At 41.2% G+C, this 20678-nt stretch overlaps 1 protein-coding gene across 3 annotated transcripts in view; it reads right to left on the bottom strand.

Annotated features, from left to right (window-relative positions):
* Positions 1 to 20678, bottom strand: part of dmd (dystrophin) — a 169539-nt gene that overhangs the window by 64793 nt on the left and 84068 nt on the right. For all 3 annotated transcript variants that reach the window (XM_073462661.1, XM_073462659.1, XM_073462660.1), the window contains exons 35-54: positions 20516 to 20638; positions 19552 to 19722; positions 18975 to 19097; positions 18755 to 18889; positions 17094 to 17246; positions 15173 to 15343; positions 9746 to 9868; positions 8903 to 9075; positions 8667 to 8802; positions 6343 to 6518; positions 5936 to 6083; positions 5470 to 5595; positions 4805 to 4954; positions 4556 to 4654; positions 4055 to 4154; positions 3739 to 3908; positions 3334 to 3451; positions 2762 to 2973; positions 2345 to 2499; positions 992 to 1178 (exon numbers count right to left, since the gene is read on the bottom strand). In XM_073462661.1, coding sequence (XP_073318762.1) covers positions 992 to 1178; positions 2345 to 2499; positions 2762 to 2973; positions 3334 to 3451; positions 3739 to 3908; positions 4055 to 4154; positions 4556 to 4654; positions 4805 to 4954; positions 5470 to 5595; positions 5936 to 6083; positions 6343 to 6518; positions 8667 to 8802; positions 8903 to 9075; positions 9746 to 9868; positions 15173 to 15343; positions 17094 to 17246; positions 18755 to 18889; positions 18975 to 19097; positions 19552 to 19722; positions 20516 to 20638 — 2949 coding nt within the window. The remainder of the gene's footprint in view (positions 1 to 991; positions 1179 to 2344; positions 2500 to 2761; positions 2974 to 3333; positions 3452 to 3738; positions 3909 to 4054; positions 4155 to 4555; positions 4655 to 4804; positions 4955 to 5469; positions 5596 to 5935; positions 6084 to 6342; positions 6519 to 8666; positions 8803 to 8902; positions 9076 to 9745; positions 9869 to 15172; positions 15344 to 17093; positions 17247 to 18754; positions 18890 to 18974; positions 19098 to 19551; positions 19723 to 20515; positions 20639 to 20678) is intronic.

Here is a 20678-nt window from a genome sequence, read left to right as displayed (position 1 = left end):
TTTCCAGATACAGGCTTAAACAAACACATATAAACATCGGAAACTATACTATAGTGTTGCCAATAATCACTTAAATGTCATGTCTGAATACGCTATGAGCTGTAAATGCTTCTTTGATCATAACTGTGATTATTCAGTTACAAAAGAAAGGTTTAAGTTTCACAAAGACATATATTTGCTATTACCACAGACATAAAGTTTTGTGTTTTTGTAAGTTATGACTGTTCGATCCAGTCCAGTGATCTGTTCTAGATGAAAATGGTTGAATTTTGACCTTTTCTGTAGTTGATGCTGTTTTCTTTATCTGTTCAACCTCCTTCTTGGGCTGATCTACAAAATTCTTCTTCCCCTGCTCCAGAGAAATCCTTATTCATGCAGCTACAAACTTATAATGGATCCCTCGCATTGCCCCATTAAAGATCTACATTACATTGGGTGTAAAAACTCTCATGGATGGATGGCCGTAGCTATAAAAGAGTTGTAAAACCAGCAGTTGTGGAACAGAAATTGTAAGAATAATGGTCATCTACACCCAAGCAGTGGGAAAAAAGGCTTCTTAAACAGGTCAGCTGAAAAAAAGAAGGGTTCTTCTGCAGAGATTAAGCTTTGTTGAAAGTTCAATAAGATCTGTTCTCTCACGTCCTGCTTTTTATTCCTCTGTGGGGTGATTTTCTGCTACTTCCTCCCGTTCTAATCTTCTGCTTTCCCACCCTGTCAAAGTCCCGACATTTACTCCTCTGAAATCACAATATCTGCTCAATGATTTTTCTGTCTACATTCCTCAAGCCAATCAGTCCTTGAAAGTTGGTCTTTAGATATCATTGAAATGCTGTCATTCTGTCTGTCAGACCTAAGATTGATCAACCCACCACCACCATGACCTCCAGGATGTTTCCATCAAATATTGATGGAGTCCTTCACTTTCAAATTAATCTCTTCTCATTGAAAGTTATATCTTCATATGTATAATCCCTCTGTGCATGTGTCCTACCTTCCACTGTGCCAGCAGGTTCCTGGCTGCCGGCTGCTCCTGAAGTCTCTCTTTGTTGGTGGCGTCTATTAACACGTTGCAAGTCGTCTCAGCTTCTGTCAGCCAGTTGAGGAACTTCTCCAGGTCAAGGTAGAACTGCTGCAGCAGCTTCAGGGCCGCCTCCAGAGCCGCCTCCCTGTCCGAAACACTGGAGAGACATACATACATGACAGGATGCATAGTCAATTTTGACTCAAAAATTGATTTTGTTCCTTTATCTAATGACCTTGAATAGACAGGGACATTATGGTCATCCATATAAATTCCTTTTGCAGACTACTTCGAGTGGTTGGATCAGAAAACATGAGCAACTTCTTTCCAATATCTGCTTGAGCAGATGAACCCAGTGAAATAAATTTGCAAGGATATGATGAGCATTTACTCATAACGACTTTATCAAACACATCAATGGCTCAACTATGGACAGAAATTCAAAGATATGTTCTATTTTGCGACATCAAAGGTCATAGTAATAACATTTTTATGAAAAAAGAATACATCTACAGAGCTCATAGAAAGGTGTTTTATCCTTAAAAACATAATTATGATTTTAAAATGTTTGTCGGGTCCAAAATGATTGTTTTGTTTATGTCTGTGTAAGAATTCTGACAGTTCCCCCTCCTAACAAGGTGTGTGAGCCAACAGTATAACAACGCTGGTATCATGTGGTATCTGTGTTTCTTCAGTGATCAACTGTCTAAAGGTTAGCTAGCATTAGCGACATTAACGTTAGCTAACATTTGCGAGCTAATGTTGGAAGGAAGGGGGAGATGGAATGCTACATTTAATAGCTGAATGTTATCAATAACAACTTTAAGGATTACAGCTTAAAAAAAAACAACAAAATACCAAGATATTTACAACAAGTAACAATTCCTATTGTCTAAATGAAAGTTTTATTTCTATGTTGAGTAACATCTTAGTTTTGTGTGAATCCTACACAAGTTTTTATTAAAGACAGACTATGATTAAATATGTCCACATATATACAACCACATCATCTGCATATTAACGAGTTTTAGTTCCGTGGGCAGTGAAATTGTTTCAGTAACGATAAAATAAAAGTGGGCCGAGCACAGAGCCTTGAGGCACGCCATTAAGTACAGTCGAACAATTTGAACTAAGCCCACTTGCTATCCATATAATAAACAACCTGTGCTTTACCAGGGCAGGATAAAAAAATGAACTACTCATGTAGTTATTTTTAAGGATTGGGCTCAAAGCCTATTGGTTGTTTTTTAAATGAGACTTTCTGTCTTGTGTTCAAAAAACTTTTAGTATGTTGTTTATGTACAGTAAGTAGCATGTTATTACCGCTTGCTGATGTGCGTCCAGGTGGCCACCATGTTGTCATTGACCTGGGTGACCTTGTGCGTGTCGTCGTTGGCGTACAGAGTGAGCAGTTTGTTAGCAAGCGCGTTGGTTTCATCCACCCGGCCCTGCCCCTGCTGCAGCTCCTTCAAAATGAGCTGAGGAGGGAGGGGGAGTGGAGGAAGAAAGAGAGAAGAACAGAAGGGAATTAACAAATTAAAGCAATTGTCAAATGTGATGATTCACTCTCAGCATCTAAATGCCTTTTGAGTCATCACTTTATAAGTAAATTCATATTTTTAGCAATCTGTTTATAAATTTCCCATAGAAGGTGGGAAATTATGAGTAATTAGAAAACTCATTTGGACACGCAACAGGAATCTGAGACAATGCATTTGATGATAAGATGTCCAACCCAACCTTTAGTTCAGTATTTTGTTTCTTCACTTCTTCCACTGTGTACGTGATCTCCTGCCAGGACTCCAGCCTCTCACTGGCCTGCTTGATGTGATGATCCACTCCCCTCTTGGCATCCAGCCAGTCGGTGGAGTCCTGCAGCATGTTGTGGAGCTGCTTCGTCCTATCGGACAGTTTGGTCTGAGAGTCTTCCCAGTGATTCTGAAGCCTGTCAACTACAATGACATAAAAAAGGGAAATGTCAAATGTTGTTTTTATAGTGATACTGCCATGTAGTTTTTGATTGCTAGCTCTGGCACCAAACTTTGAGTTTAAGAGTTTAGGAGTGGCTTTTTCTTGTGCAGTACAGTATACTGGGTGCAAAATGAGCCATTTTTACTGTTTTTTTTCTACAAACTGGCAACTACCGAGTCCGTTGATGCTGACGAAACACAGATACCACATGATACCAACATCGTTAGGCTATTTTTTGAAAAAAATAATTAATTTCTTTGAGTATTTGCAAAAGATGTCTTTAGAAAAATAAAATTTTTCAGGAGATGAGGTCAGTAAATGTATGCGCGTGTGTGACGTACTGCGTTCAGTGATGGCGTTGCGTGTGTCCTGGTTGCTGGTTTTGTTCTTCAGGTTCTGGGCTGCTGTGACCTGTCTCTCCAGGAGGGGGCGCCGCTGTTCTAGCTCCTGTAGAGATGCCTGAAAGTGCACAATTAATCTTTGTAAATTACCTGTTCATTAAAACATGAATTAGTGCATTTTTACAGTAAGAATGACTCTCGAATATACATCACATAAGTTACTCTGTTACTTTTAATTGGAATATAGTTCAGTGCACTGGAAATCATTCATTTATGAGACTGCTTATCCTAATTATGTTCACAGACATGATAAATATGTTTTACCCAGCCCTACTTTCAGGTGGCCCATTGGGCCCCAACAGTTCCCTCAGTGTTTGTTGTGTAGTAAATCTAGGTGATGCTGACCTTGAGCCTGACGATGTTGTCGTTGATGTCGTCCAGGTCAGCCACCACCACACGCTTGTTCTGCACCATGTTATCAAGCATGGTCAGCCAATCGGTGAGCTCAGCCCAGGACTTGTTGAACTGAGCCAGCGCCGCAGATTCAGGCAGGGAACTTCCTGTCAGACTTTCATCTGGGACACAAACACACACAATGTTTTAACCATTTATCCATGTCAAGTTATAGGCTTGAGCGGGTATCTGTGCACTTCTTGTCTCTTTCTATCCCTGAAAAAATCTAAAGTTGCATTATCAACCACTGAAGAAAATGAATCCTTACTGGCTTTTTTAGCTACTAGCAGAGCAGCCATCCTCTCCTTATGCTGCCGTAGCAGCTCCAGGATTATGGTCCAGTCCGCTCTCAGTTTGGCATACTTCACCTGTCACCACACACACAACACACACACACACACTGTGTCAGTCAGTGTTGACAAATGCAATCAAAGGCTTTTATTTTGAATTTATCAGAAGCACTTAGTTAAATATGCTTGAGTGTCTTTGATCTTCAAAAGGCGTAATGTTCTCTGACGTACATTAATGAAGTACATAATAAGGATTTGATGAAACACTTCAAGCAGAACTAGTGGTGAGATGAAAGAGAGAAGTGTTTATTTTATTGCCCAAAAGAATACAGCAGGCGAGCGTATTTAACACCGAAAATGTCCTGAAAATGCTCCCACTAAATAACCTCCACAGCATATGAAAAAAACATATGTGCCACCAGCATTCTGTTGGTTCCTTTCAGCAGATGAATCACTGGCGCAGTGTTTGGTTTCCTCACCTTGCCTGGTTGGTTGGGAGGACTTTCTTTGTACAGTTGATCGGCTCGCTCCAAAACAAACTCCACTTCTGGCTGCTTGACTTGCACTTCCTCAATGAGCTGAGAAACAAACAGAGGCAACACTGCATGAATACGTTCCATAAACAAATTCATTCAAAATTTCCCTTTGGAGGCATTTTGAAATCCTGTATTTCAAATCTGGGCAGAATATGAAGGTAAGAGCTGCTTGTGTGTGTGTGTGAGTCATACTCTGGCTGGTGGCTCCTCGGGGCTCTGCTCTAGCTTGGCTCTGGTGTTGGACGCCCAGGCCGACAGGTCATCCAGCTGACCCTGAAGCATCTCCAGCTCCCTCAGCAGCCCCTCGATCTCCAGCTGACGCTCAGGCAGAGCCTTGGACACCTGAACAGAGACAGGTTGTGATTAACCATTTACAATCGCACACGGGAGTCAAAGTCAGGATATCTCTGCTGACAGACTATAGACACAGATCACAACATTTAGGCTGCGTAGTAAACAAAAAAAACTGTATTGTTAGCTTGTTTTCAGAGAATTTCACCTGTTCTAGTAGCAGATTACTAGTAATATATTGTTTTCATTGTTTAATTATTTATTTTTGAAGAGGTATTTTTCCAATGTATTATGTAATGGATGACTTTTTAGTATTTTGGCTCCATCCTGCACACCCAGGTTGAGGACACCACACTACATCTGTGTGTATTAACAGGAGCCCTCAGTACCTGGAGCCCCATCAGCAGCCACGACTCCTCATTACCTTTATCTGTACAAAACATCATGATATACACGGTGCGAGTTTACAGCCCGCCGCAGCTTTGTTCTGACGAGTGAAGATGAATGCCTGTTTACAGAACGCCGGCGTGCTGTTAGCAGCGTCGTTCACAGTGGCGGCTGCTGACCTGAGCCCAGCGACCGTTGATGATCCTGATGTCTTTCTGTCTGTCGGCAGGAAGTGTTATCTGCTTGTGTCTGGAGTTCAGATCCTCCATCGCCGCCTTCTTGGCAGGAAGCTCCTCCACATGTGCCTGACACACACAGATAACACACACACAGGCTGAATTTAATAAGAAATCGTTGCAGCAGCTCGATGTAGGACACACGCTCCTTCAATCAAATTATGTAAACACACACACACGCACACACTGACAATAGAGTATTTTGAAGGTTGAATTTTAAAATGAAACATCACAGCGTCTTATTTGAAACCGTAATACCCTCTAAATTAAATTCAACAAGCCAACACACACATGTAAGCGCATGCAAAGTGTAATTATAAAGAACTAATTTGCAGTATGATGGCAGCTAAATTAAATTATACAGAGCTCAGCGGCTTATTGTAGCTGCTGTGTTGTGTCTTTATGGTACCTGGACTTTTCCCAGAGTGTCTCTGATGTGCTGTGGTTCTGCAGGCTGAAGAGGGATCGCCACGACGCCCTCCGCCCGGTCCAACCAGCCCAGCATCGAGCCCATGTCCTCTTGCAGCCCTGCAGCCGCCGTACGCGCCTCTGCGGACCTGCAGGAGTGGAGGGTGGAAGCAGCAAAAAGAGGGAAGGAAAGTGAGACACGCAATTTAGCATTTAGACCACTACTACAGAATATTTATATCATTTTATTGAGTTTCATATTCTAATGCTGAAACCTGCTGAAAGCACTGACAAGTCAAACAAGTAATATTCGATAAAAATGTTCTTTCAGGGACGTTTGAAAGTAAGACAAACAAAGATTATCCGTGACCTGCAGCAACACACACACACACACACACAAACACACACCTCCTCTTGTGCTCGTTAAGCTGCTGGCAGACGTTCGCCCAGTGAGTGTTGAGTAACTTGAGCTGCGATTGGAGCCGCGAGGCGTCGTCTGGTGTGCTCAACTGGCTGATGTCCTCTCCCGCAGAGTTCACTCTGCCCAACACCACTTCCTCGATAGGTATGGCCTCCGTCAGGTCCTGCACACACACACACACACACACACACACACACACAGGGTGAGCCAGTTTTGAGATGTTATAATGATGATCGATTTTTGGGTTTGTTTGTTTTAATTTCGGTCTCCTGCACAGCTTGAATGGGTTTTAAAATGTGAGACTCCTTAATACAAAAATTTTAAAAAACTTACAGGTACCTAATTAATTCAATTAGGATGCAAATTCAATATTTCAGGGTTTTTCAAATGGATTATCTGCATGTTTTAAGGGTTTTTCATGGGTTTCAACTTGAATTAACCAAAGAACATGAAAGCCAGGAATTTTCACCTCAGTTGAAAAACAGTGTTCGGTGGTATAAATTAAGGGTTTGCTTTCATATTATTCAGTCAGATCAAAAGGTTTTATTAGGCTCCTAAACCATTCAAGTACATCAATTAATATATAATAATAAATGCATGTCATCAGATACAAAATACCTTTATTGCATCGTTGTTTAAGGGTAAATTAATGGAATTGTAAGCGAGAAAAATAAGCAAATTAGTTTCATAGTGGCCAGAAGTTAAGCTAAGCTAACTGCCAAGTGGAAACTATGCTTTAAGGTGGGAGAAATTAAGAGCATGATTGTTTTTTGTGTGTAAACGAATGTAAGTCCAAACGATGTCCTCACAACTCTATCAAGACCAATTCACTCAATATGTCTGAGTGTGTGTGTTTGTACACTTGGGGATCAGGTTTGGGTGCGGTTCAGGTGGCAGCTTGTGATATGAGGTACCAGATGGTCCTGTGTCTCAAAAGCACACACACAGACACACTCACACACTCACACATACACACACACACACACACACACACAGGCATACAGGTTGGCAAGTGAGTGGCACTTGGACACTGCATCCCTGTCTGTGCAGGTGGACATTGAGAGCTGATCACAGCAGCCCAAAGTGGACTGGGCATGTCTGATGATGCAAACACACACAAACACAGACACACACACACACACACATACACACACATAACAGCACTTCATATGCAAGGTTGAGTGCATCAGTTTAACCACAGCAGCTGAAACTAAAAGTCAGCTCTGTGAAAACCATTCCTCGCACAATATTTCTCTGAATCTCGTCGATGTAAAAGCTCCACTGTTCTTCTCTTGTATGAAATTGCTTTTCGTAAATCCTCCAATTTCAGTTTTTGGGGTTGATGTAACATTGAAATGTCAAAATTGATGACATAATATTGTTACATAAGGCCTAAAAAGGGAAAGCGTTGTGTTTGTATCGAGGCTGACTGCCCTGTCAGACACTCGCTGCCTTTTCCTCCTGACAACTGCCATCTGTGTGCCAGCATGTGTGTGTGTGACTGTGTGTGTGTGTGTTACTGACTCTGGATGGGCACTAAAAAACTCATGACTACACGCAGAGACTTAATGTCATGCTGTGATGTTACGTTGTGTTTGGAAAGTTGTGTCATGCCGTGTTTTGGCATGTTATTTTATGAGTTATTATGTCATGACATTTTTTATTATGTGTCACCAGATGTGGTGAGTAATGAGTGACACAGTTCAACTTCTGTAAAGTGAGTGTTGCTCTGCTGTGGCTACAACAGACTCTTTTATTGCATGTGTACATGACTGATGATGATCTTTATCTATCTATCTATCTATAGAGTATAGGAGATTAACACACTCACTGGTGAACTTAATATTCTGTGGCCTCAGAGATGAAGATGGGAGTACATGTCCTGATTGATGACCAGCTAATCATTACCCAGAAAATGACGATGCGAGTGAAATAACTGTGATGACACGTTTTGATGTCATGTGTACCAGATCATGTCATCACATGTCACATCCCGTTAGGTCACATGCTGCTTCGTCCGTGCTCTGGCAGGGAAATTTGTCTTTTTATGCAAAATGTGGCACCCGTTAGGGCAGCACACTGAGAAAAAGAAAGATGAAAGTGCTGAGGAAAGCAGTTTGGACCCATGTGCCTTGCTCAAGGGCACTTCGGCGGCGTTAGTGGACACTGGAGACGGAGTATGACTCATCTACAACTGGAATACACTCAGCAGTTTTCTGGGTACAATCAGACTTGTGTGTGAAAACCTTTCTTGATATTTGTACAGAAATGCTTGTGTTTCTGTGTGTGTGTGCGTGCGTGTGTGTGTTACCCTGAGGTGCTGTCTGTGTTGTGCTGGCTCACTCTCGGCCAGTTTTAAAGTGCTCTCAGCGTCGCTCAGCCACTCCTCCAACGCCTTCTGATCTGAAACAAGCTTCTGCCACTTGGCGTTGCAATCCTGCCAACGCCTTGATGTGAACACACACACACACACACAGATTTTCAGTCAAACGGCTGCACAAAATGACTCAATATTCATGCAATCACATCACATCGCCGTCTCCTTACTTTAGCCGGTCCTGGTAGAGCTTGTTCAGCTTGTCCCAGTTGGTGTTGAGGAGGGTGGCGGACTCTTGGATCCTCTGGCCCTCCAGAGGCCGAGCCCCAGACACCATCTCCTCCCTGCGGGCCAACGCTCCCACCACCGGGCCCTGCAACTGGTCGATGCTACCCTTCACCTCCTGTGTGTTATGGTGGAGGCAGAGGACACATAGAGGGGATGCGTATCATATACTTTTGTAGTATTTACATCGTAATGCAGATAAACAGTAGCTAAAACTTTACTACATGTATAAAACTGCAAATTTAAAGGAGCTATTTCGCGTATTTTTCCTCACAACTTGAATTCATTTTCCCAACATATTACCAGAGTAGCTGCTGACTGTATTCTTTTTATACATCCATGACTGTAGCTACTGTTAGCGCGTTAGCTCAGTGCAGCTAGCCAGACTAACAGGAGAGCGTTGGTGTTTACACCGCTGGCACAGGAGCTTTGGACCACTGGGAGGAAGAGGTTTTCAGGCCCGGGGCTAGCTGTCTAGCATGCTAGCTTCAGTAGACATCTCTTCAACACAGTACACAAATATGTTTGAGACCAAAACACACTATTTTTGCATTTGCGTTTTTTCCTTTTTGTTGTAGTATTGAAAGAGGTAACCATTTAAATGTTTTTATTTTTTATTTTTTTATAAAAGTATTGTATCAAAGTTTAAGATTCTGGTATCGTCCCAACCTTAATTTGAATATTTCTTGAAATCATTACCATACTGCTTTGAACTGACTGTCCATGATATTATTCACTGAGAAATATTATCTGTGTCTCTCAGACAGAAACACTGAAGCAGTGCTGACCTTCAGGCAGTGCTCCTGCTGAGGCAGGTTATAATACGCTGCGGGCCAGTATTCAGGAGAGTTCAGCTTGAAGTCCGTCTCTGACACTGAACGCAGCAACGCCTGCAGCTCTGCGAGATAGTCCTGGACACACACATACACACACACACACACACACACACACACGCAGGAAGGCGGGGGCACCAACACACAAAGTAGAAAGGTAGATCAGAAAAACACAACAATATTATGACTTCATACAAAAGAGTTATGTTCATTTCTCTCACTTATTCTCTGGGAATTCATTTATCAAAGACCTTCACTGGACGTCATTTTAAAAAATATATGAGAAAATGTAAATCAGATCTACAGAATTCATCCATTATTTCAGTGTATTCTATATAAAACCCATATAAATTACTTATTCGGGATGAATTTCACATGATGAATTCTAAACTTTTGATAAATGGAGCCCCAGATATGTTCAAGGCTGTCAGATGTCATGTGATCTCTCACTATGTCTCTTCAAACACGATACTACTCCCTACTGTATACCACGATCGCACTGAGGCTTGCGTTGTTAATTTATTTGAGCTTTTGATTATTAGTCGGTGCTTGAAATAGAAATTAATTTTACATTTGCCCCGATCATGATACATAATACTCATGGTTAATGAAACTCCTCTCCAAGGTGCAGAGATTCTGGGACATTAGCACTCGGCTCGGTTCACTTCACCTCATTTTCACGCTCCCGTCACCTTTAAATGACGCTTTAATTAACCCAAAATTTAAAAAAAATAAAAAACACCTCTGTTTGCATTATTAGCAGCCTCACAGGAAGGTAATGATTGCTGCCGGCCTTAAGTCAAAAAGTCAGCGCTGGGTTCAGTAATAATGACTTTCGCAGGAGTGGGACGGAGGGAGCGGGCTGATTCACTCACTCGCTAATGGACTGAATATCCTCTTCAGGGATACAAATGTTCAATTTGGTGGCTTTTTGGCACCTGAATCATTAACAGTGTACTCCTGTGATTTAGCATCGCACTTTGAGACTCACAAGAGACAGAATGGTCAAAATTGAAGCAGCAGAGGCTGAAATATTTTTCTGACTGACATTCGTTAGGGTCAGGTTCCAAAAAAACTACACTTCCCATAATGCAGCTTAGCATGTTTTCCGATAAACCCTCCCTTTCTTACGAATGCCCATGTCTTTTAAACGCTATACCGCAGTTTGTAGCCCATGTTTTTTCCCCATCAGTGGGTAAACTAATGTGTAAAATTGGTGGAATGGCCCTTTAACTGCATTTTAAACTGCAGTATAGTCAGGAAAGAAAGTTTCCTTCACCATTTCACACATGTGCACTATGTGTTATGAAGTAAAATGAAAAGGCAGTTTTGAATGTCCCAGTTTCTCTGCGCACTATTAGCATTAGCATTAGCTCTGTCATACTCGGGTAAAGAAATGAGAAATATACAGATGTGTACACACTCTCACAAAATACATGAACAGTATGTTCACTTGTAGCAACATTTTAATATACAAGATAGGTTGTGGGTGGGTAAGAGCTGAGCAAATTAGCTTAGCTTACCCCAATTTTGCCACTATTATCGTTTTTACACTTTAATTAGATGGTCTGTTGTGCATTTTTTAAATCATTGCTACAATATCTGTATATTATTGTAATATTACTATTGATATTGGGCAAGAAGACAGACTATAATATTATTATTATTCATAAATCACAATAATCACGTCAGATACACACATAGACCGGCCTGCTCACACATTACATTTTTTCATTTGGAGCCTTTCTGACATTGTCTGCATGTGTTTGTGATTTCAATAAGTGCCACTGAACATGAGAGCAGAGCAGATCTCGAGGCTTAAATCAACATGTGGTTCGTCTCACACCAAAAAGTGGCCGATGTCTCACTTTGAACAGGAAGTTTGGCCCAAGTAAGTTATTCTAGTCTTTGTCTAGACTGACGGATATTTAGCTCCTGCCAGCAAACACACATTCCTTCCCAGCATCTTAAAACTGAATCAGTGTAGGCGGGCAGTTTCTTGAGACGCCTGTTGTCGTCACTCTTACTGATTTTTTTTTTTTTTTTAGATTCAAGGTTTGCGACTGCAGACCAAAAACAAGCATAAGTCGGGAAAGCATATAAAATAGCTTGTGTCTCCCACTGTCACGATCTGGTCTGCTCTTCTCTTCCTTCTAGACGACTTGGACTGAACACACATCTGTACTGCATTTGTCTTTATCAAAAACACTGTATGAGTAAAGGCAGCAGCATCCTAATATACACTCAGATTTGACAGTATGCTGCAATGATTCACTGCTGCTGAGGCGCTGAGAGGAGATGAAAATGAGTAAGGGCTCTATTTTGGTGCTCGGGTGCAGATAGGTGTGGTGAGATGGCTTTGTCCTGCACTCTGGATAGTTTTTATTTCGGTCATTGCACTACGCACTTGTGTCCTCACTTATTTGGAATCAATGTATTTATTTCATTTCAAAGTGTCAAATATATCCCGAGGTTAAATTTGGATTTATAATGTGGGGGATCCCAGCGTGGGGGAGTCTGAAATTGACTTTTTCGATGTGAAAAATCCACCAAGAATATTTTTACCAGTGAAAATGCAAATTGGGGAAAACGTAACAATTCAATTTTAAAGGTGCGCTATGTAGTTTTTGGGGAAGTTTTATTGCCCAAACAAACTAAGAAACTCTCTTTGTTTTCATGACTGAATAAACTGGATAAACAACACAATTTCATGCTGTTTTACTTTGTTTATATGTGGCGGACCCTGCCGCCTTTCTAGCTTCAAACAGTGTTTATTTTTTTAAAGTTTAAAATACAGGCCTGTTTTGCTCTAATGTTTAAACAGTTAAATACATTTGTCTTTAAAGTACATCTAAACTCAGGTTAGCTCTTGAAAACTGCAATATCTTGAATCAAGAGCGCTGTTTGTTTATTGGCCCGTAAAAAAGTTGTATACTGCACCTTTAAAATGCTAGGGTCGGTCTATATTTCACACCAAAAACCATCTGCAAACCACTTGACCACATTTTTGGTGTTTTGCTTCCTTTTCCTTCCTCACACAGATGTTTGAGATTCTCCGCCAAATGAAACCTGCTGCCTACATTACCCACAATGCAACTTAGCCACTGAATAACATCACTGGAGGAAATTTATCAGATTACATGCATCTTCCTCTGGAGCCACAAAAGGCTTTATGCTACTTTTTTCACATATGCAGTAGTACTCCCCAAGAGCTGTAAACACACTTTAAAGTGTAAAATTGGGGGAGTTATCATGGATAATGATAATGCATTCATTCTGACACAAAAGGTCAAAGGTCAGCTTCAACATCACCCCTGAGGCTGGTTGGGATTAAGTGATTTGTTTAATAATAAGTAGAGTTCATGTATGTCGTGTAACTTTTGATGCTGTCATCTAAAAGTTGAAACCAGGCCTGTGATTACAGATTACACACACCAGCGTGGAGAGTATGGGAAATGAAGTGCACCAATTACTGCTTAAGAGTTCTCCAGCAATGCACTGAAGTGTCTAAACAGCTTGAGAGGAGCAGCTCAGAGGACTGGGCAGCTCCCAGGTTTGCTGCATCACGCTGACGCAGAGTGAGTGTGTTCAGTCAAAATCAAACTGTCACTAAATATGTGCTTAAGAGTCCTCTCAGTGCGCCTGAAGAAACGCCTTACTGCGCGTTCAGATGTGTGTTCATCCAACAGTTGACACTATGTGGTGTAAGTGCATGTGGTCGATTCATGTGATTGGTGGACAGGGTACATACATCTTCAGTGACCGGCAGATCAGGGAACTGCGAGGTTGTAATTTAATTGGTTGGCGAGGGGGGCGGGGAGCATGCGGTGACACAGAGGATAGACAGAGCAACCAATGAGATTCAGACATGTGAGCAGGTTTCACATGTACACATAAGACATGTTAATGAGAATGCAGCAAAGAAAAACGAAAAAAGCAACTCGGATATTGTTCGTGAGGGAACAATCGAATTCTGATTTAGATTGAAGTCACTTTTTTAAACTAACTCTGGGCTGCCAGAAGAAATATTTTGGGGTTACGGTTAGAGCTTCATTTTATCTTAAAGGATAAGTCTGGTCTTATTGTTTATTCGTCTTATTGTCAACTAATCCCATGTGCAGACTAACAAGCATTGTGTGAGTATCAGGGTCTGATTTTATCTTCTTCCTCTGTGCCATGGAGCTCTATTGTTGTCCAAAAACTATTAAAAACATATCAGTGAGCCACAATGTTGCCAATGCTGTTATTTTGACTCAATCCTGTTGCCACAAATACTCACCAGAGGAAAAAAAATAAAACATTCTTCCTGTTTAATAACGTTTGTTAGAAACTGAAAATGATCCATATTTAGTAGGAACCAACGTGCTTGGGGCTTAGAGGTACAGCGTAGGAAAGTCAGAAAGTATCGAGGGATGGACTGACACATTTTTTTGGTCTTTCATATGATTTGTTGACAATAAGATGCCAGACTTATTATTATTAATAATAATTATAAATAAATGTCTTCTTTGACTCACTTGATTCCATTGTATTTCTGTACATTTTGCAAAATAAGCTTATTTGCTTCCTTGCGAATAGTTAGATGATGAGGTTGATACCACTCTTATGCCTAAGAGTATGCTAACTATGGTGCTAACTAGCACCGTCCAAAGTTTAAAAAATGGACCTACCAGGCACCTGACTCTAGCATTAGGGGATTTGAGCCTCCTGCTAGCATCACAATTAGCACCACACTCAGCTATGTTGCAAATTGGCAGTATAGTTAGCACCATACTTAGCTAACTATAGTGCCGACTAGCATTATAGTTAACACCATATTTGGCTATTTATGCTGCTAAAGTCAGGACCCTGCTAGGCAGATTTTTAAAACTTTGGACAGAGCCAGGTTAGCTATTTAACCCTGTTTTCATTGTTTGTGGTAAGCTAAGCTAACTGCCTCACAGCACTAGCTTCATATTTACCACCCAGACATGAGAGGGGTATCAATCTTCTAATCTAACTCTCGGCAAGAAAGTGACCAGGTGTTTTTCCCAAAATGGTGACGGGTTTTTTCTTTAGCCTGTACTCGGCTCAGAAATTAAACTGAACAACCAATTGGAATAAACCTTGTTAGCTGATGACACCATATTGTTTTTTGTTTAATTGTGAAGTATACATTGTTTTGTAAATAAAATGAAGACCTAAGTAAAACCCAAACCTCCGCTATTTGAGTGTTAGCTTTTTAAGCTAATTTCATGCTAATAGTTAGTGAAAATTAGAGACTCACACACTTTCTTTAATATGTTTAGAGCTTCGATAGCAGTATTATGCAGAAGTATTAGTATTAGTATCGTACTCTCTGTTAGTACTGTAGATAAAGAAGTCGTGCCTACTGAAACTCACACTTTGTCTTTTGAAGGGTATGAACTTGCCCTCCACCTCAACCCAGCGCTTGGTGAGCTGGAGTTGGCGGGGCTCCACTAGATTGGCGGCTCCAGCTTCTGAGAGCTGATTGGCTAAGCCCTGCAACTCCTTAAGCTCCTCCTTCTTCTTGTCGAACTCTGAGCCAATTTCCTATTGGACAGATCAACCAGGTGGTCACTCGCTATTGGCTGAGCACAGGGGAGGGGGGGGGGGTCAAGCACAGAGAGGCATGTGGATGTACTTGAATAATACACTCACACACACACAGTGACAATTAATAAATAATAATAAAAGACGTTCATTTACTCCTTAGCACACACTCCAACAAAGACACAGCACATTAATAAAAGGGATAAAATATCATGTTTGTCAGTGTCAAACATTCAAAGGAATTTATTGTATATTGATAGTATTTGTCTCCATTTGCACAATCCATATAAAATAAGCGGTGCTGTAATTAGGAGGCGCACACTGCCTTCAGACTTTATTTACATTGAGTAGGAGTACAATCACCGGCTTTTTAAATAAGTACAGAGGAGTAAGTGCAGTGTGTGAGGTGTGTGGGGGGGGGTGAAAAGAAGCAGAGACAGAAAGACAGATAGATGAGCAGACAGACAGACAGACAGACAGACAGACAGGCAGTGAGGAATCTCAGTTGCGGCAATGACAGGCGAGTCTGAGGCGAGCGAGTCAGACGTCCCGCTTAGCGAAATGTCATAACGATCATCTGAAAGTAAAAGACACACACACAGAGTCAGGGTGGAGGCAGAGAAACAGGTGCAGTCCAGGGTTGGGCCGTCAAAGCTTTTCCACATCAGTATTTCCACAAGCTGCACCTGAATGCAGCATTAAAGGCCCCATAGTTTCATTTTAAGGTTTGTACTCTTTATTTTGAATGTCTACTAGAATATTCAAGTTACACTTAAGGAACCCCAACTGAAAAGCTCAGTCTGCTCCGATTGGTCAGCCCTCACAGGCCTGAGCAGGCCCCGCCCACCGTGTTTCCACGTCAACCTTACAAAAGTCCTGACGGCGCATTTAAAGACACAGTTTCTAAATAGAGGCTGTGCGCATTTCTCCATGGATTGAGCGTTTTAATCACAATATGGGACTTTTAACATCAATATATCATGGCCAAATTAATGGAGTTAATTATATAAATATTACTATAATATATGAAAACAGTTTTGTATGTGTTCTCTCTATTACAGATGCTTCACAAGAGTTTTAATTGTTCATAAATACATTCATAAACTTAAACACGTCCTTATATATGCTTACAACTAAATCATAGTCATTTTTATGTTATGTCATTGTAATTGCTCATATACTAATTTTAATATACACACTTAAATACAGTGTGCAGCTCAGTAGGCATTGGTGATTTAAAGTCATAGTAAATAAGAATTTCACGACTGTCTTACAAATAATTTAGTAATGATTTATTGATGTTAAAATGCTGCACACAACACAGTTTAATTAGCTCCTTCCCAAGTGTGGGTCCACCACAGAAAGCTGAAGGGAACAAGAATTGATGTGCAATTATTACTCTGAAATAGATATAAGGACGGTTTCCTGGCGCAATTATTTAGAAAGTGCTCTTCCCAAGTGGATAAAAATGCAAAAGCCTTGACACCAACCCTCTGTCCAAAAGTGGGAGAAGATGAGAGGTAAGAAAACAAAGACAGAAAGAGGTTTATCCACACATGTGCCAAGAAAATGTGGAACATGAACACATTAAAGACAAAGAAAGCTGAGTGGAGAGAGTGAGATGATGAGCTGGATGATGAAGAAGACAGAAATAAAGAGGCTGCATATTAAGCTTCATGATTATTACTTAACATGATAGTGACATGATAATAGAATATTGTTGTGTGTGTTTATGTGTGTGTGTCGTCACCTTGACCCTCTCTCCTTCGGGGGGGTCGGGCAGCTGGTCCACACTGCGTTGGATGTCGTCCAGCCAGGCCAGCAGGTCATGTGACTTCCTTCTGTACTGGTACCACTGGGGAGCGATGGCCAGTGCCTTTCTGTTTCTCAGCACACGCAGGTCCTACACATTCACACACACAGGAACGTCTCAGACATCGCAGTGACATGTCATGAAATGTGTCTGCTTTAAGTTTGAGAATATAAAAAGCTTCAGGGTGCTGCCACTGAGACCTGGACCCAGATAAGCTGTAAGAAATGGATTAAGTTCATGTAATGCCTGATGCTAATGTCCCAGACTTTGATGAATGATCGAGCTAAGTCTCTGAGAGCTCAAGGCTGTGCCACTGGGAAATTGGCGAGTGTTTGAGAGCTCTCTGTTTGACTTTGGCTATTTTTCCCATAAATCTGCATCTCTGCAAACTTTCCTTAAAGGTCAGCTTTTCGGAAAATGCACCTACTTGTTATCAAGCAGAGAGTGAGATGAAAAGACTGATACAACGCTGATATCTCATATCTCTTTTCCTTAAAAGCATTATTTGAGTTCTACATTATGCACCCAGCATACTGTACTGCGCTATTATGAGCTAGCTGACACCAGCAACGTTAACGTTATCTGGTGTTAGCAACATTAGCTAGTGCACAAACTGGCAACCGCTTGAGGGGGCAGATGACTTGAACAACAGTGGTGTTGTAACATGAATGCAATGGAAGGAGGAGACGAGTACCACATTTAACCTTTAAATATAAGGTTAGAGCCAGTACGAGTAGCTTAGCTTAGCATAAAGACTGGAAACAGGGGGGAAAGCTAGCATGGCTTTGTGTGAATGTTACAAAATCTGTTTAACATGTCTGAAGTTCACTAATCAACATGTTATATATTTTTTGTTTATTTCGTCCCTGTTTCCAGTCTTTAAGCTAAGCTAAGCTAAGCTAAGCTAACCTATCTCAGTTCTAGCTTCATGATTAAAGTTGCAATATATGAGAATCTTAGTTTAAAACACTAAAAAACGAACTAACATTATCAACAGAACGTGAAGAAATGACAGTTTTGATGTTACGTCAAAGACATCCATCTACTGAAGTTAGCATGCTAACCAGCTAGCCCCTGGCCACTTTTTACCTCAAGGGGTGAACGAAGCCAACATTTTCCGAGTAACTCAGCTAATAGGAGCGTTAGCTACATGGCTAGCTTAGCTAACTATTCGGCAGCCATGTTTGTTTAGAGGTGGGCAACTCTTACATATTGCTCCTTTAATGCACAAACATGAGTGGCATCAGTCTTTTTATCTGACTCAGCAAGTAAGTGAAAAGCGTATTTTCCCGAAATGCCAAACTAAGGAAATAACCCACAATTCATCGCAGAGTGACATTCAGCAAATGGAAAAATAATCAAAAGTAAGGATGAGTCAGTCAGATGGCATTTTGAAGTGGAAAAACCGGCATTATGTGTGTGTGCCTTATGATGACATGACTTCTGATTTAACTGATTTTAGATGGACGTCGGAGCTCGGCCTCATTCATCTTCTGGCTGCAGCAGTTCAGGGCGCTGCTACTGTCGAGCTGTAAATATCAGACATGTTTGATCGTCACAGCATTGATTCGGTCCGGTGTCTCACAGTTTGTAGTTACCTTGACGGTGTTGTACTTGCTGTTGAGCTGGTTGTGTTTCAGTCTGAGCTGCTCTCTCTTGTCCTGATCCGGGACTCTCCTCTGTAGATTCTCTCCTTTCAACAATAACTCCTTCACTGCACCTTCTTCACAATCCTGCACGACACACACATTGTTCATAAGTGCACATGTCACAGTCAAAAAAGCCGTCATTATTCTGGTGTATGTGCATGTGTGAGACCTTGTCCTCCTGGAAGTCCTCCTCCTTAAGGTTCTCGCCCTGTTTGGCTTCCTCCTCCAGGAGCTCCAGCCAGATCTGTGCTTCGCTGTAGTACTGCTCCAGCTCCTTGGCCGACGCTGCCGTCTGACACACACATGCAGACGAGGAAAGGAAGATCATTAGTGGCCAAGAGAAAGTAAATTTAGTCGGAGAGGTTGGAGCAGATTTAGTGAGAGCTTGAAGTAAATTTAGTGTGAGAGTTTGAAGTCTGGTAAGTGAGGGTTTAAAGTACATTTAGCGAGAGAGTTTGAAGTCTATTTAGCGAGACTTTGAAGTAAATTTAGGCCGAGTTTGGAGTAAATTTAGCGAGTTCGGAGTGTGTTTGGAGAGAGTTTGAAGTAAATTTATGGGGATATTTGAATTATAGTATTTAGCAAGGAAGATGAAAGAGAGAGAGTCCATTTAAAGCTGCAGCTTCAAGTCAAAATCACAAACAAACAACGACTGACAGATTAATTGAATCTCAGCAGATTGTGTGTGAGTGTTATTGCTGTTCGTCATATTAGTAGTCAGAGTGTATAATCGTCTTCTTCCCTACCAGTCCAGAGGCGATGCGTTGCGCGACGATGTCAAATCTCCGGTTGATCTGCTCCACTTTGGGTCCCACCTGGGCCTGGCAGTTCTCCCCCCTGGTGGACATGAGCTCCTGGGCCAGAGCGTTCACCTCCTCCATCTTAGCCCTCGTCATCTCCAGCTCCGCACGCAACACCTGCAGGACACAAACGCACAAACAGACAGTCAGTCAGAGACGCTGAGGCATGAAAGTCAAAGACATGAAAGAAACAGGGTTTGAAGTTCAGTGGATGTCTTGTTTCACTTTTTTGGGGGGGCTAACAACACTTTCATGTTTCGTGCTTAATGATGCTGCTTTTAAATTCTGGGCAGATCAGGCAGAAAAATCATGAATATGTTTTGTGAAATTGCTGAAATTTCTTTACACAGATTCAAAAGCTACGAAGATGACGTTTTCATTATTTACACTTGTAACCACGGCTGTTTTATTTGTGTTTATTGTTCTTTTTTCATAACCTTCTCTTTGTAAATGGACAATCTAACTCTCTTTAGTGTGTATTTATCATCATTAGTTTGTTTTTTTTGTATGGTGCTGGTTTATAATGAAAATCATAAAAATAAAATAAATAAAAATAACAAAAAAACCCACTTTATCCTTATGTCATCTGCATAATGTTGTTTATAATACTAAATTGGTAAACAAATGCGTGCCTTTGTTCAAAAAAGTGAATAATTTGCATTCAGTTTATTCCACTAAATTAAAATGGCATTAACACAGTATTTAATAACACTGTAGAATAAACACTCGCTGCCTCCCACAGGGCACGAACACAACATAAAAGAGATGATAACTGATTCTCTCATCTAATCAAAACACGATCATTATTTGTATTTCAAGTAATTTCTTCTTAAAAAACGACCTCCCTCATATCTAATCTACAGAGTGAGATAACATCAAGCACAACATACATAAAGATAAACATTACCACCTTAAGCACAGCATCGTTGGGTCCCTGGCCGTCCATCTCGTCCATCTGTTTCTCTGCTCCGTCGATCCATCCGTTCACTTCCTTAATCTCTCGATCCAACTTCTGCATCTGCCGCTGGTAGTCCTGAGAGGGAGAGAGAGGAAGAGAGGGAGACGTTCAAGGT

This window comes from Pagrus major, chromosome 24 (genome assembly GCF_040436345.1).
Source record: "Pagrus major chromosome 24, Pma_NU_1.0".
In the NCBI taxonomy this organism is placed as follows: Eukaryota; Metazoa; Chordata; class Actinopteri; order Spariformes; family Sparidae; genus Pagrus; species Pagrus major.
Note: the sequence above shows the minus strand (reverse complement) of the source record. Positions and strands in the feature narration are given on the sequence as shown.